The sequence below is a fragment of the Temnothorax curvispinosus genome, unplaced genomic scaffold (genome assembly GCF_003070985.1).
Source record: "Temnothorax curvispinosus isolate PA1 unplaced genomic scaffold, ASM307098v1 QBEX01002454.1, whole genome shotgun sequence".
Lineage (NCBI taxonomy): Eukaryota > Metazoa > Arthropoda > Insecta > Hymenoptera > Formicidae > Temnothorax > Temnothorax curvispinosus.
Genome location: NW_020212234.1, coordinates 358,580 through 373,841, shown reverse-complemented (window position 1 = coordinate 373,841; position 15,262 = coordinate 358,580). Strand labels below are relative to the sequence as shown.

Here is a 15,262-nt window from a genome sequence, read left to right as displayed (position 1 = left end):
TTAAACGATTAACGAATTATTGACATCACGACGATGTCAATAATTACATAATGTCAATAATTACATAATTACATGATGTCAATACTTACAAAAATCGTCTCTAGTCGGTTTCTTTTCAGTTTCCATAATCTTGCACATTCACAAAAGTAATACATAGTAATATATTCTTGTATTACTATAAATATAATCATTTGGTACGTATTGATAACGCGCCATCATTTTACGATTGCTTCTTTTTATATGTATTGTTACATTTTCTCACGTCCGCTTGAAAGACAGTTCTTTATGAAATATCGAGTTTCCCCCCTGTAACGGAAGGCCAAAGGTCGCTCTCAGTTGCAGCTGGACGGAAGATTTGCCGCGCAATAGTCATTCCACATTAATGGGAGCTTTCCAGTAAGCGACAGAAGTCGACACAAGTATCGTCTTATCTTTGTTACTCATTACCAAAACAGAAAGATAGAACGATGTTTGTGTCGACTTGTTTCGCTTGCTGGAAATTTTCTATATATAGTGTTCTGTGACCAACGTATAATACTTTAACTTATTCTGATGATTAATTAAAATTTATAGAACTAATATCAGTATATCGATATTGTGCAGTGTTTAAACACGCCTTCAGCCATCATAAATAGCTGACCAACGTTATTGCGTGGAATTCAAACTCAGTATAACTGCACTAATATCGTAACGACATTGTATCGGTATTGATTTTGATAGTTGAGGTTGATTTTTAGCGCGCAACAGCGTAATTAATTAATTCGCACGATTTCATACACATTAAAATGAAAATTATTTATATTTTGCGCTATCTATAAAATTCGGAGCGATTGGAAATAGGAAGTACAAATTATTATTTTATAATGTTTACGAGTGGTGATTTTTTTTTAATTATGCTTGCTTTTGAATATGTTTAATATCGCTCTTCGAACTTTTAGGTTTAAATTTATTTTGCTTGTTGATTTTGAATCGAGGGAGTGCGGAGTAAGAATCAAATCAATCAAATAAAAATCAAATTGAATCGAATAATTGAAGTAACAGGAAATGTTCAATCGATTTTTCATTAATAATACATTAATAATGTATTTCACAGGATTTATTCGTTTAAAATGTATTGCGCATACACAATACTGAATTTTGATTGTGATATTTTCGATGGGACGGCCCATCGCGTTTTAATTAGCCATTAACTCGATCATATTAATCATATCGTACCGTACGGTAACAGGATGAAATTATCGATGCCATTATCTAATTTTTCGGTCATTAACGGAACGCCGCGAGCACCGGAACGGATCAACTTCAAGTTGCGCGATGCAACGATTAATTAATAAGTTGTAACAATCGCTATTAATTCCGTATTTTAATATTAGTTAAACTCGCGCAATAAACTCAGTATTTATATATCGATGTGATTTGTTAAAATCCTTCCGCTGTTCAAGATTGTGTTAATTTGCTAGAATACTGGATGAGCACAGTAATGTTATACGAGGTAGTCAGAGGAGTATTTCTATATACACTGAGGATTTATCTCCTGATAGCACATCTGACTGTGTATTTTCGAAAGGAACTTACCTGATGGATGTTTCGTATTATCCTCGTAACAACGCTATCGGCGAAATAAGGAAGGAAGAGTTGAAAGATCGAATAAGAGCTTTCTCTGTAATTTGATTAGAGATTTGATTACTTGTAGGCTATATTGAAGCATGTTCTTAGAACAAATAAGCTTGGAAATTCTAGAAAAATGCTCGTTTAATTAGTGATTAACTCTGATATTGTTCACGTTGTTTTTATTTTTATATTGTGATAGCAATTATTTATTATATAGCTATTGTATTGTATTTTCGAGAATATCTTCCTACAGGAAGTATATGTATATATTGTTCGTAAATTAGCGTGTCATAGATTATGATATGAAATTTAGTTTCTTAATGCAACAGTGTTTGAGCATATCTTTTTAGAAATTTGAGAGAAAGAACTCTTTGTAGTTATGAAAAAACACAATATTTATATTAATATATTCAAATTTCTAATTTGCTGTTGTAAGAAAATTAAAAAATTAATTTTAAGTGAAAATTATATGTGAATTTAGTTCTTTAAAACTTAAAAAAAAATTTGATTATATTACCGTTGCACTGGATTTTTCGAAAAGGAGAGGTATATATATTTTTTCTTATCTATTTTATTTGAAAGTTTGCTTGCCTTTGCTCGTCATTCGATTGTTGTAGTCTCGATATACCTACGCAATGTCCCACGATCGAGTTGATATATACCAGATTCCGTCAGGCGCAGGAGTTCAATTTATCTTTGCCGGTTACGCAGAACGTGCTCCCTTTACGTGTGTGAGTGCGTGCGAGGGTATTAGGACCTCGATTTATTCTCTTGAGACTTGCCATCGGCTCTAGATATACCCAGTAACGGTCTGTTGGCTGTTATTCTCATTTATGCCATGGGATGAGATTGTTGATTCTTGAGAATTCCCATCGAAATAAGATATTCAGTTTCCACCTTCGTCGAATAAAACTTTAAAAAGATCGTATTTTTTCTTTAGTTGTAATCTTGCTCACATACGTGGATGTAATTCGGTATTAGTTTGAATATTTTAACGTTTAGAAAATTATTTTGTATTTTGCTAATGACAACGGTTACATAATTTTTTGCATTATCTGAAAGTTGCGATTTAAACTCGGATTTAAATTAATTCATATACAGCCATAAGTCGAATATCTAAATATATTTATAGATTCCCTCACTTCTTTTCTAACCCGCATACTAATATTCCGAGTAATTTTTTAATTTTTATTTATTTATAAACAGCAGGTGCCATTCCTTTTACGCGACACTATGTAAATCTATTCACAACTTGAGAAACGCATATCTTTAGATAAGAGGTAGAGAGCATTAAGAAGTGACTCCCGCGGGAAGAAGGAGGAAAATTTTATGACGAGGGATCGATTTTTTACTGCCCAACCGGGAAATAATCGGTGATTACGTATGCATAGGTTACGTTACTAGTTTATCGATTTTTAGATAAGACCGCGAGCACGTGTCCTCTGAATAAATCCGGCGATGCTTCACTGTGCTTCTATGCTTCACGAACACCTGTAGATCCCGTGCGTTGCATGTTGTCGAGTGAGCGATGCTTATATATGCACACACAATTGTATTGTTTTTATTATATATGCAGAAGATAATAATTCTCTGTTTTTCTGCATGTGCTGTGATTCTCGTTCGAGCAGACATGCTCTCGCATATAATGTCACTTTGTTCAACTTCTCGCGTTAAATCAGTGTAAAATCTTCTCTTACATTTACAAAGTGCACTTGTAAAAATTCATAAATATTTAGATCTGCGATATTATATATATACACATGATACGATGTATATCCTCCCACTGCATGTTTATTTGTCATCTCGTTGTCAAGGTATTGCAGCAAAGCCCTTTTTGACACGATATACATTATCTTTCTATGAAACGTGTATACTATCCGTCTTAAAAGTCTTGTATAACGTTTTCGTAGAGACATCCATTAGTTGATAAGCTGCCGCGAACTTTTCTGACAGGGTTATAGCGAAAATCCTTGATACGAAGGAGAATGTATAAAGATAGCTTTTTTTTTTTACACATAGCAAGTGTGGAGTGGATAAGTTACAATTTCGAGATATGCGACCAATAACTTCGAGGCTCGAATAAATTATGCAACACCCAGTAGCTTCGGTCGGAAAGCTACGGCTTAACGCTTCCCCTTCGTTAATTTCTTTCCATCAAGGTTCATTTCGCTGGAATCCCTTTAAAGAGCAGTCAAGAGGGGAAACAACGCTTTTTTGTTATTAGGAATTCTGCCGTCTAATTTTCACGATAAGTGATGAATATCATTCTCGTCACGATGCTGACGAAATAAGATATTGCTCAAATGAAATTCGATTGTGGACATTATGGAAATAAACGTCTTTAAATTCGAATGTTGTTATAATTTGATTTGGAAAATTAAATTGTTTGTTGAATAATTGAAATTTACACACAAATAAAATTACTGACTAAAAATCTTAATTATATTAGGTACATATCGCATGCCATAATTATTATTTAACTTATAATTAGTTTACATATATACCATGATTGTAATATATTCGATTTGTATCTTTACATTTTCTTTTATTGCTCACGTTTTTTTTTTAATGTTATGTCAGACGGTTATCATGATATTCGTATCGATCACGGAAAACGGTAAAGATAATCGGTTTGGCCGGTGGACTGAATAAACGCTAAGACCAGGGAAGACGGTTATCCGTTGTTGGGATTTGTCTTGAAAGAAAATACAACTAAGAGGGAAACCCTTCGATCGATATGCAATTACGACTTGTGGTCCACAGGGCAATAAAGCAGCTTTGCATCGTAGATAAATATTTGCTATGGTAAATAAACGAGTGACGTCTTCTCGGTGCGTTTATTTGATTCGGAAGGAAAAATATGTGAATTAAACACGTAAAGGAGAAATATATTTTTACACAATACAAACAAAGATACGTTTCAGATAATATATAAGGCAATGAGGTTTCACGAAAAAGTTTTACAAGATAATAAATTCTAATTAATTTTTTAACAAATTCCGTAAAACTTGAAGTTTAGTAAAAATAGTTTTATGATGTATTGGGTGATGTATCGATATATTGTCGAATACAGTGAGATTATTCATTGATTTGCATGATAGTTTAGCATTTGAAAGAATTGTATTTGTCAAAGATCATGTTCTTTGGTCATCAATAGCAGTTATTGATGTGCCACTCGATATCCGTGTCCTTGTATACCTATTTCTATTGAATGCAAAGTTCAAAGCGTGCAAGCCGATGGCGATATTAATGCCAACATATGCAAGACACTGCAGTGACACGAAAATTACATTGTTGCAATAAATCCCAACGGAGATGGAATTTTATATCGAGTATGTTACTGTTTCGAGTGCACTTGATCGTGGACATAATTTCCCTTTACTTATGATATGCAAACGCATAGTTTCAGAGTCACATTATTACCGTGCTCAACCGTCATATATGTTCTGAAAATCTGTATGTTATTAAAAACATCTCGTATAATTATAATTAATATATTAATAAGAAAAACTGTAGTTTTTCTTGTGAAATTTAAATTTCTCATTTAATAAATGCTATATTAAAAAAAGGTAAAACATGTAGCCTTCGGCTAGATATTGAATGAAATTTCATTATATGACGAAAATATTACATCGGTATGCGTTGCAGCGGAATTTCATTGTATATTCAATAAGAGCTTTACGGATTTTAATGCTATTTGAAACGTTGAACGAATGTTGTGAGCTTACATTGCATTCTGCGTTATTTTGGAGAAGCGGAGAGAAATGTACAAATGTTAACGAGAACATTTTATATCTTTATAATTTTACTTATTGATTCCATTTAATGAAAACACGGTATTCTGTCGTTGTTAGCCAAACAGGAGCAGGATAACGAAGTCACGTTTTTGCGTATCTACATCATACGAAACTGTTCATCAATTAGACAATTTACTCGGTATTCGTCGACCATATTCTGGTATGCAATAATCATCCTCCCAATTATTCCTACGCGCAGTGATTTGGTTAACGGGCGCATTGGCGTTACAATTTCGTATAACACAAATCTATATGTATATACAACATTATTATTTGATAATGTTAAATTTCTCGCTGATATTTAGCTTCACACGACGGTGTGAAATAGATACAGGTAACAGATTTTTATATTTTTGATTTTTAAAGTAAATTATTTTACAGTGTTACATAATTTTACATCAAATTTTAATTGTGGATATAATTTCTCACACTTTGTGTTGAATTTTGACATAAAATCTTGACATTTTGTAACATCTAAATATATTCAATTTTTCAAAATAAAATTATTGTGAGCATTATTCTGGAAAAGAGAAATTTCACGATTAATTGCTTATTGGTATCTTTAGATTTGAGTATTTTACTCTGAGAGGATTTAATTCTAATAAAGGCTGCAAATCCTTTTAGTATTCAGTTAATTGCATTAATGCGTTCTACTATATATATAGCTTTCTAATCTAACGATACGAACATTTCCGTGCTACGTTGAAATTTTACACTTTGCTTCGTATTAACACTATTTAGTAAATAGGTGGAAATTCCGGAAAAGTATATTATACCATTAATTTAGAACCGTAATCCCTACGATCGAGGACAGATATAGGGCGCGTTCCGTTTCACGCATGATACGCATAATGCATTACTTATTCTTCTTGTTCACCGAATGAAAGAAGGATAAGTATAATGCATTATGCACATCATGCGTGAAACGGAACGCACCCATAGTCATGCCCGTTTTCACCAACGGCGTTTTCACCAACGTCGTTTTCACCAACTTGAACCTTGGTTCAATTCACTCTTTGTCTGTTTCTAAGGGAGACTGTTAGAAAGAGACAAAGAGTGAATTGAACTAAGGTTCAAGTTAAACGGCGTTGGTGAAAACGGACAATTAGTCACTCGGCACGGAGTAATATTTGTAATTCGATTAAGTGTTTCGATTTTATTACAAACGATTGCCTTTGTGTCGGTTAATTACATTTTATAGTACCGTAGACGCATCCGATGTCTGTTCGCGACGCCATTTGTACGTAATTCAGTTCGTAATAATAGACAATGTAACAGTAGTTATAGTTCGATACGACCCACGCATGAAGCATGAAATTTCTGAACAAATTTCGGTTAGTTATAACCGAATTTGTGGTCTAGCGACTTGATTGTGCGGAATATAAAACGGAGATCAATAAAATTTTTCTTTGACGTTATTAACATATTTTCACATAGAACGGTTCTGTCGTAAGTGCGATAGACTTAAATAATTTGTGATGCAAATGTTTATTTTATATTGTCCTTGTAAACATGAGAATCAATGTTAATTGATTAAATTATCGAGACAATAATATATTTGAAATTGTATATTGTAGTTAAAAATAAAAAAAAATATGTAACTATTGTTTATACGTATAACAAAGTAATAAAATTTTGTCTCTTCTCATAAATTCAAATAGATTTTTATTTTTACGGAGCTTTAATTTTTATGTTTTCTTTAAATTTTTCTCAATATTTTTATTGATAAAATTTATTTTTATTCAATATTTTTATTGAATATTAAAATATTCGATGAATGATCGTTACGTTTGAAATTTGCTGTAAAAAATATTCTGTATGATATTTTTTTAACACATAAATATTTGGTTGTTTTTATTACAGTCTGTGGGAATAGAAGTGCGGGTAACCAAAGACATTCCCGTTGTCTCAACGGAATCAAATGCCGTACGGGATACAGCACCGCCTTGGACTACCACATCAGCTCCGAGTCGGACCTCCCCGCCAACTCCCACAAATCCACACTCGCAATTCTTATCGCCGCATGTCTTTTACGGACGGAACTCACTTTGTTCCGCGAATGGTAAGATTATTATTTTGCATAAAGCACGCGTGAGGAAAGAAATAACAAAAACAATGTTTTTTTCCATCAGCCTTTGTTCTTTGCAATAATTGAGATTGAATGAGAAAATAGATACAATATATGAAAGATAAGCTATATTCAGTTAGAGATATAAATATTCATATTGCCAACTAAGGTGCCAATTCATGAGACGCTGAAAATGAGCGTCAACAAGGTGAATGTGGTGGTTTCGCTTTGACGCTAGCGTCAAAGAAATGAAGTTGAATTTGTTTAATATTCAGCGTCGTCGCTGAATCGTCGTTAATCGTCCCAGTACAATCAAACATAGACTTTGAAATACGTAAAATATTAATTATTTTCAAGTAATATCTTCAAGTAATAATATTTTATGGATACATATATAAATAAAAGAAATTATTTCTGAAGATTTTTACTTGCTAAAAATGAGCGTCGAGCGTTAACGTGAAAAGGCACCTTTACAGATTTTCGAAAATTTCTAGTAAAATTGAAAACAGATTATTCGGAGATCACGTGACTTTGTATAAATCTTTTTTGTTTTTGGAATTTTATTTATTTCTGTATTAAATTAGTTTATTTGAATATTAAAGCTCTTAAAATAAATTACATTTTTATTTTAAAAACAATGCACAATAGAGAATACGGAATGAAACTTTTAACTTTTGTTAGTAAAAATTTGGAAAGTATCAGTTGTATCCGTCCAAATAAAATTGCATAACAGGTTTAACACAATCGGCTGTCCGACAATCATTTTCGTCGGTTTTTTACGAGAAAAAACGATTCATGTTATGTATTGTCTACACGCGTGGGATCGAATTTATCATCATCACCATTCAATCCCATGCGGTGGTAATCCCTTTAAATCGATGTTTTCTCCGCAAACACCTGCCTTCCAGGCACAATGTTGCCCCTTCCCCTCCCCCGGGAGGAGGCGGATTACGCGTGCAAGACCTCGGAGCATGACCTCGCTTTCGGAGATTTCTCTATACCGTTTGATTATTTCAGATTACACGCGAAGGAGACGACCCATGACATTGCGCATCGGTCCTCGTCTGAGTCTTCCGAACAAGAGCACGTCCGCGCCGACCACAACCACAGACGGGGAGTGGCGCGCACTTAGGTAAGTCTAATAGAATCTCCTTCGCTGTTTCCCGCAATTTCCGTTTCTGTAACAGCGTATTTCGGTCGCGATAAACCGCATCGTCTCCGTCGCGTCGCACCGAATTGCGCGCATGGCAAATAATAATGGAGACTCATTGCGAAAGTGCATTTACGTCGCTTTAAATCGGAGAGAGGTTTATAATAAATTATAATTTACGATTCATCTTTTTGCGCTAAACGTGGCACTCGAGCATTTTGTATTGTACGCGTTACTGACGTAAGTCCGAAACGAAAACCGTTGTAGTTATTTTGCAACGAGATTTTAGCGGTACTTATATAATATTTAGCGATGGAATCCAGTACCGTTAAAACTAATGGTGCCATTAGAACGCGTTACGTTTTTACGGTGTTCTTTTTTCGGTTTCCTTTCGCGCAGATTGTCACGTGAATAATTAACTGGTCTTGCCGCAGATTCACGTGGGTCCACTGATGGAAAATAGATCCATCTGTATGTTATTATCATGGTAATTTGGTTGTGTATGTTATCGTTAACATAAATTTGCATGCTTATGAAGGGAATCTTGACTTTGTCACACAACCCATATAGATGCGAATGTGCACTGATCCATTGAAGATCCGACTATACGGGTGTCGAGTAATAATTATGATTAAAATAGCTTTGTAATTAACATGTCAGCGCTATGCAGTAATAGGAAAATTATTTAAATATACCACGTGTCACACTCGGGTAAGGGTGATACATGTTAGCGCTTTTTGTGATTATTCTTATCATATCTTGCTTATCATTTCAATAGTGCGTTTTACTTCAGCGCGTTTGAAATTCGTGGCGTAAAATCTAAATTATGGACTATATTATACGTAAAATAACGAAACAATCTAAGAATATCTTAGTAAATTTTAATTGACTTTTGCGCTACTCCAATCTATCAATTATGCTAGCATATATTATCACGGGATATTCCTGGATTCCTGCTTATCATCATAATTTCCAGCACGCCATACTGCGTTATCAGGTTCTGAACCCTTTCGCTTATCAACGTCAGAAAGAGAGACGCGTGAATCTATCTTCTCGCGGGAGTTTTTTTTAGCTATTCGTCGCTCCTATTATTTTGTTGGTCGGTAACTCAGTATATGTTTTTTGCAAGGTCGGAGTATAAAACTTTTCGTCGCTTTAGGTGTATCCAGAGTCTAGAGTCTGACCGATGGTTTTATCTCTTGTCGTTGGGACAGTTACCGACCGTAAGGCTCACACAGCTTTTCATCGACCCGCACAAATCGATGTCCCTTGTACCAAACGAGCTGTTCTTGCGTCAGTTTTCGTTTGTTGATATTCAACGTAGTTCTCGTATAACTCTCAGGTTACTCAATTGGAAAGTTATAGTTTAAACGCTCGAATTTGGCCCACGCTTATATATGTGTTCTTATTAGGCAGGAGAAGTTTGATCTATATTTCGATTATTGTAGCAGCTATACGATAACAAAGTTTTATTAGACTTGTAAAAGTAACCATCTGTCAGTCATTTAAAAAGCGATGATAAGAAAAACGATGAAAAACGAAGAAGGGAGCGTAATGATAAATGTTCCGATTTTGACGACGTTCTCCACCTTCAGATGACATAATATCCTGAGCACAGAGGATCAGATTCTACGTTAGTAAAGTAGCAATTTAATCCTCCTCATTATATAGCATAGCACAGCTTATCATGTCAGATAGGAGAATGTTTCATCGTGCCTTCCCGTAATATCGCAATTTCCCCTAATACAGCGCAGTTATACTAGGATGACACAAGTAAGTAGACACCTCATCAATATAAACATATTATTTTATTCCTTTAAATAAGAAGCAAGTGATATGAAACATTATATTGCTGATGACATGATAATTTCTTTCCATTTAAATAAAGATTTAATTTGCTGTATTTTGATTTGATTTGATGATTTCATTTGGATAATAAATAATTTATTTACTTATGTTGTTCTAATGTATTTTCAGACGGAATGAATCTGTCATAAATGTTGCATTGAAATATTTTTTAATGATAAACTTAATTCAATAATGATAAAATTACTGAAGATTTAGATTAATGAATAGAGTTATTAATACGTTTATTTAAATCTCCATTCAATCGTTTGAATTGTCTAAACGGAATATAATTTCGACTATATAGTTTCTTCTTGGCAAATGTACTTTTTTAAACGTACTTTTTAAAAATATATTATTATACATTTTTGCATCAAATAATTTAAATATAATGCGATGTCAAAGATTTGTTTTTATTCCTTTTTACTTCTTGCCACGAGTACAAATTAATTTTTATGAAGCGGATATCTACGTTGAATAAAAAAATTTAAGGGTCATTAAAATATAATAAAATCATTAAGAAATAACGATTATTCATTATATCATCTATTGGAACATATAATGTTACGTTGTCTTATTCGAAGTAGTGGCTCCCGCTGTCAGGTGTGCCAGTATCACTTCGAATGTTACCTCATGACATAGTAATATTAGCTGGGGTGATATAACGAAGAGTTCTTTATACGAGATACTTTCTTGACAGCTTATATCCTCATTATTTTTTTTATATTCGTGAGTTCGTAAATACGCGAGAATCTCTCCCATCTGACATAAATATTCGTTCAACCACCGTGGAGAAGTTGCTTGGTAACCTGGTGCACCTGGGTAGCCTGAAATCCTTAGAGCTTGCGGTTAGATCGTACAGTGTCAAGATGTCGCAATGGTCGAGGAGTCGATGACACGACCCTGCCACTCCTCGTGGCACCCGGTGGGCAGCCTCACGTTTTGTTGTGACCGTGACGGCCTTGCGGACGGTCGCGCGCGCGTTTCGCTCTCCGCGGGGGTGTCCGGCTTCTTCGCGGTTTTCGCGTCGGGAGAGACGACGCACGCGCCTGCCGGCTAACGCACGCCGTCGCGTCGCGTCGCGCGTGCTTCTACGCCGAAAAGCTGATAGTCGCGCGTAAACGTTGCTGCGGCGCGCTGACGGAGCTTTCGGAGCTTCAACGAGCGAGTCACGCGGTGTTTCCCCGGAGCCTTTGCCGGAATTCCACCTGGCGTGTCACGCCCGCGCCTGCCGAAAGCGCATTGCACGTTCGGCGCTCACTCGGTCGTCGAGCCGGCCGTCGCCGTTAATTCGAGTGGTGTGACGTGAAATAGGCGAGACGTGGACGCAACGTGCTGCGACAGTTTGCGCCCGCGATAGAAAGGGAGTAGTAAACATTACGACACGCGTGACACGCGCGACACAAAACATTTCTCGACATTTCGGTTTTCAGTGAACGCTGATCCATTAGTGTTGGAAAGTGATTGATATAATTTTATGGGATCAATTATATAGTTTGTGGGATATCGATTCTTTTCGAGGAAACTCGCACGACGTTCTGATTTCGATCTTTCGATATGAATCTTTATTAAACGGGATTTCGGAAAAGACAGATGATCGAAGTCACGCTTTAGACAAGTTTTATTGTACTTACTTGACGTGCCTAGACGTATAAGGAATCATACGTGAACATTGTACCATACATCTTGTGTATACCTCGATAACTTTTTCCTACATCGAAAACTTTTCCATTTTCCAACTTTCTTACTACAAGCGATACACACAACGAACATGAAAGTCCGTATTCTTGCTCCTGTTTAAAGTTTCTGGATTCTAAATTTGACTCTTGTAAGATTTTATTTAAAATAGATTCGTATCTAACACTACATTTTTCATATCACTGAATATAACTGTTAAATTTGAATTTGATTTTTTGTCTATTACGAAAAATGTATTCAAAGCCACTGTAAAGTAAGAATTAGACACATGTATTAAATGTCAAACATGCTATAGAGTTAAACAAATTAATTTAACATTAAAAAATGCAGATCAATCGAGAATACAGATCAAAGTTTTGTTTGTTGAGTGAATGTTATTTTGAGGTAATTTGACGGTAATCAGAAATGACTTGAATTGTCTTATCTCCGATTTTAACATCGGAAGATTGTTATATTCTTTTTCTGCAACGGAGATAAATTCTGGAGAAAAGTTTGACGAGAAAACACATGGGAAATCTTGGGAATTGGTATTCGTTGATCCGGACGATGGTTAGGATGAAGACGGTCGTCCTGATCGAGAGTACCGAGCGAAACTAATGTGATTTGCGTGCGAAATTGAGATAAAAAACCGAAGATTTTTGCGCGAAGTTTTTTTCTGGAAGTTATTAAATCACGCTTTTGTGCCCGAAATAATTGTATCGATGAATCAATTCCACTTGGAAAGTTTTGTTACGCGTTCGTTATTTTTTAGAAAAATATTTTTTATTTGATATACGTAACAATTTGGACGCGACATCGAGCGAAGGAAAATTATTACGCTAGACGATTGAATGAAGTAAATTGAAGTGCGACGTGCTAAAAGAGGTCTCATTGCTCTATTTCTCGAAAATACCGAGAACCGATTGTAGCGTACTGTAAAAGACAGCGCTCGCATTGTAGAACTGATGCAGCAAGCACATTACTTTCGTCGTAAACTGAACCGATCGTAAACGTATTATACGATACGATCCCGTCGCACGAAAAGGATATGATTCCCGGACATTGAAGTGCGAAGCTCGATTGCTTCTTTCGCGAAAGTACAATACATCACGCATTGCGTGGAAAGCGATTCGAGTCTGGAGAATAAAGAGAAGAGATCCAATTTGCGTAATTGCGCAATCCCTAGAAATGGATTCCCGTTTAAATGCGAACTAGAAGTGCAGTGTATGTATTGTAAGTAAAATGGACAAAGCGCCTAGTTGGGTTTTGGTACGATTTCCAGCTCGGCGCAAACGATTGAATTTCTTCGAGCGTGAATCATCGTTGCTTTGGGCAATCGTAATAGCGATTTTGCGAGCTATCACCATTTTCGAAATATAACGTTTATAGTATAACAACTTTTGATCGCAGCTTTTCTAATTTTTTTCACGCAAGGAAAGATAGAAGCGCGAAGGATAGAAACCCATGATTTTTTGCATGATAAATACATTAATCGAGGCCTAACTGTCTCGAGACATGAAAGTGTACAAATTAACACGCTCTTTGAAAGAAATTCCTGCCTCTATTATTTCTGACACTTTATTAATGGGGGGTCATATCTCTCGTCGGCGGTCGTTATTGTTTTTTTTTTCATGTTAGGAACGGACAACAAAATTGGTCGTGGCATATTTCAGAAGCCTGAAATATTATAAAACACTTTACCGTTTTTCGAATTTTTATTCCTCGAGTATTACTTTTTTGCATATCTATGTATTATCTTAATATTTAAATAATATTGCTTTCTTTTATCCGTTTCCTCTTTTCTTACTAAATCTCTTTCAAAGAGAAATGTTGATTTTATGGTCACAAATTAACATATATATATAAAATAAAGTTTCACAATAATTAAAAAGTTGAATTTCGAAAGTTAGCCGTCAACGAGGTTGCATTGTGGAACTCGACTTCATTAAATTGCTTCGGATGATTTTACACAGCGGTCACATCGAGAAAGAATATCGAAAGGTTATTCAGTGGTTCTGGGGTATATACTTTGCGCAAAATTGCCTTTAAGGAATCGACCACGGGACAATTATACTTTCTACTTAATTAATTTAATACTTCGCTTCATAACGCCGTACAATATTAGAGAGAATTCTGCGTGTAATAAGCTTCTTGAAATCAGGTTGCTCTACCTTTGAACGTTCAAAGCGAAAAAGCTTTTCTAGAATAAGCATGATTGAGTGAATGACAGCATAGAGAAATTGAAAAAAAAGTAATGAAAATCTTTTCCACGCATTTCCATTTTGAAAGGGCGCGAGGAAAAGTTTTGGCAAATTTCGTTACAATTTGTGAAATTTTATATAATTTTGTTTTTAGGTGTAAGTACTGAAAAATACTTCATTCTTTTAAATGAACTATTTCTGACAGGAAACTAATTTTGATATAATTGTTTGTTTCATAATATATTTAGATTTGCGAACACATATTACATATTGCATACTTATAGATTTACGTGCATTATTGTGTTCAATAGTGATACTATTTTTATCCTACCGCGAATTCTTCTCAACGTTGCGACGGCAGTCGTGGGAGTTATCTGCATTTCTTGTCGCGCTATAGCTCAGGACAAACGGGGAAGAAGTTTCTTTGAGCAAAGTTTCGTATTTCTTTCTGCTTTGCCTGCGCGGAGTCACGACTCTCTTTTTTTTTTTTTTTAGTTATTTTTCTTCTGCCGTTCCGCAGTAATGGAACAAGGACTCTATTTTATAGCGGCACGCAGTTTCGTCGCGGCCGCGACGCGACGGTATGATAACCTGCGAGTTGAAACACTATGAATTACGCTTGTGATAGCCTTGCGCCGCAGTGCGCATTTCGAAATTTCGCATTTTCCGTTTTTATTAATAATTGCTTTGCACGTAGCAGTCGTGTTGTGACGTATGTATCGCGGAGAATTGGCGTGATTGTCGAATGCATCGCCGCGAAAATGCGAACATCGATTTTGTTTTGTTGACAAATTAAAATTCGATCCGCTTTGAAATGCGGCGTGTGTCACCTCTTGTTAAATTTATTCCATTCATAATTAATGAAGCTTATAATTGGCACTCTAGTTAGACAGATTTACAATGAGAATTATTT

General features: G+C 35.2%; 1 protein-coding gene across 1 annotated transcript in view; it reads left to right on the top strand.

Moving 5' to 3' along the window:
* The window catches only part of LOC112451711 (cAMP-specific 3',5'-cyclic phosphodiesterase, isoforms N/G), a 315,563-nt gene that overhangs the window by 5,419 nt on the left and 294,882 nt on the right, over nt 1–15,262 (top strand). The window contains exons 2-3 of the mRNA XM_025011533.1: nt 7,272–7,470; nt 8,494–8,608. Of these exons, the coding sequence (XP_024867301.1) occupies nt 7,272–7,470; nt 8,494–8,608 (314 nt within the window). The remainder of the gene's footprint in view (nt 1–7,271; nt 7,471–8,493; nt 8,609–15,262) is intronic.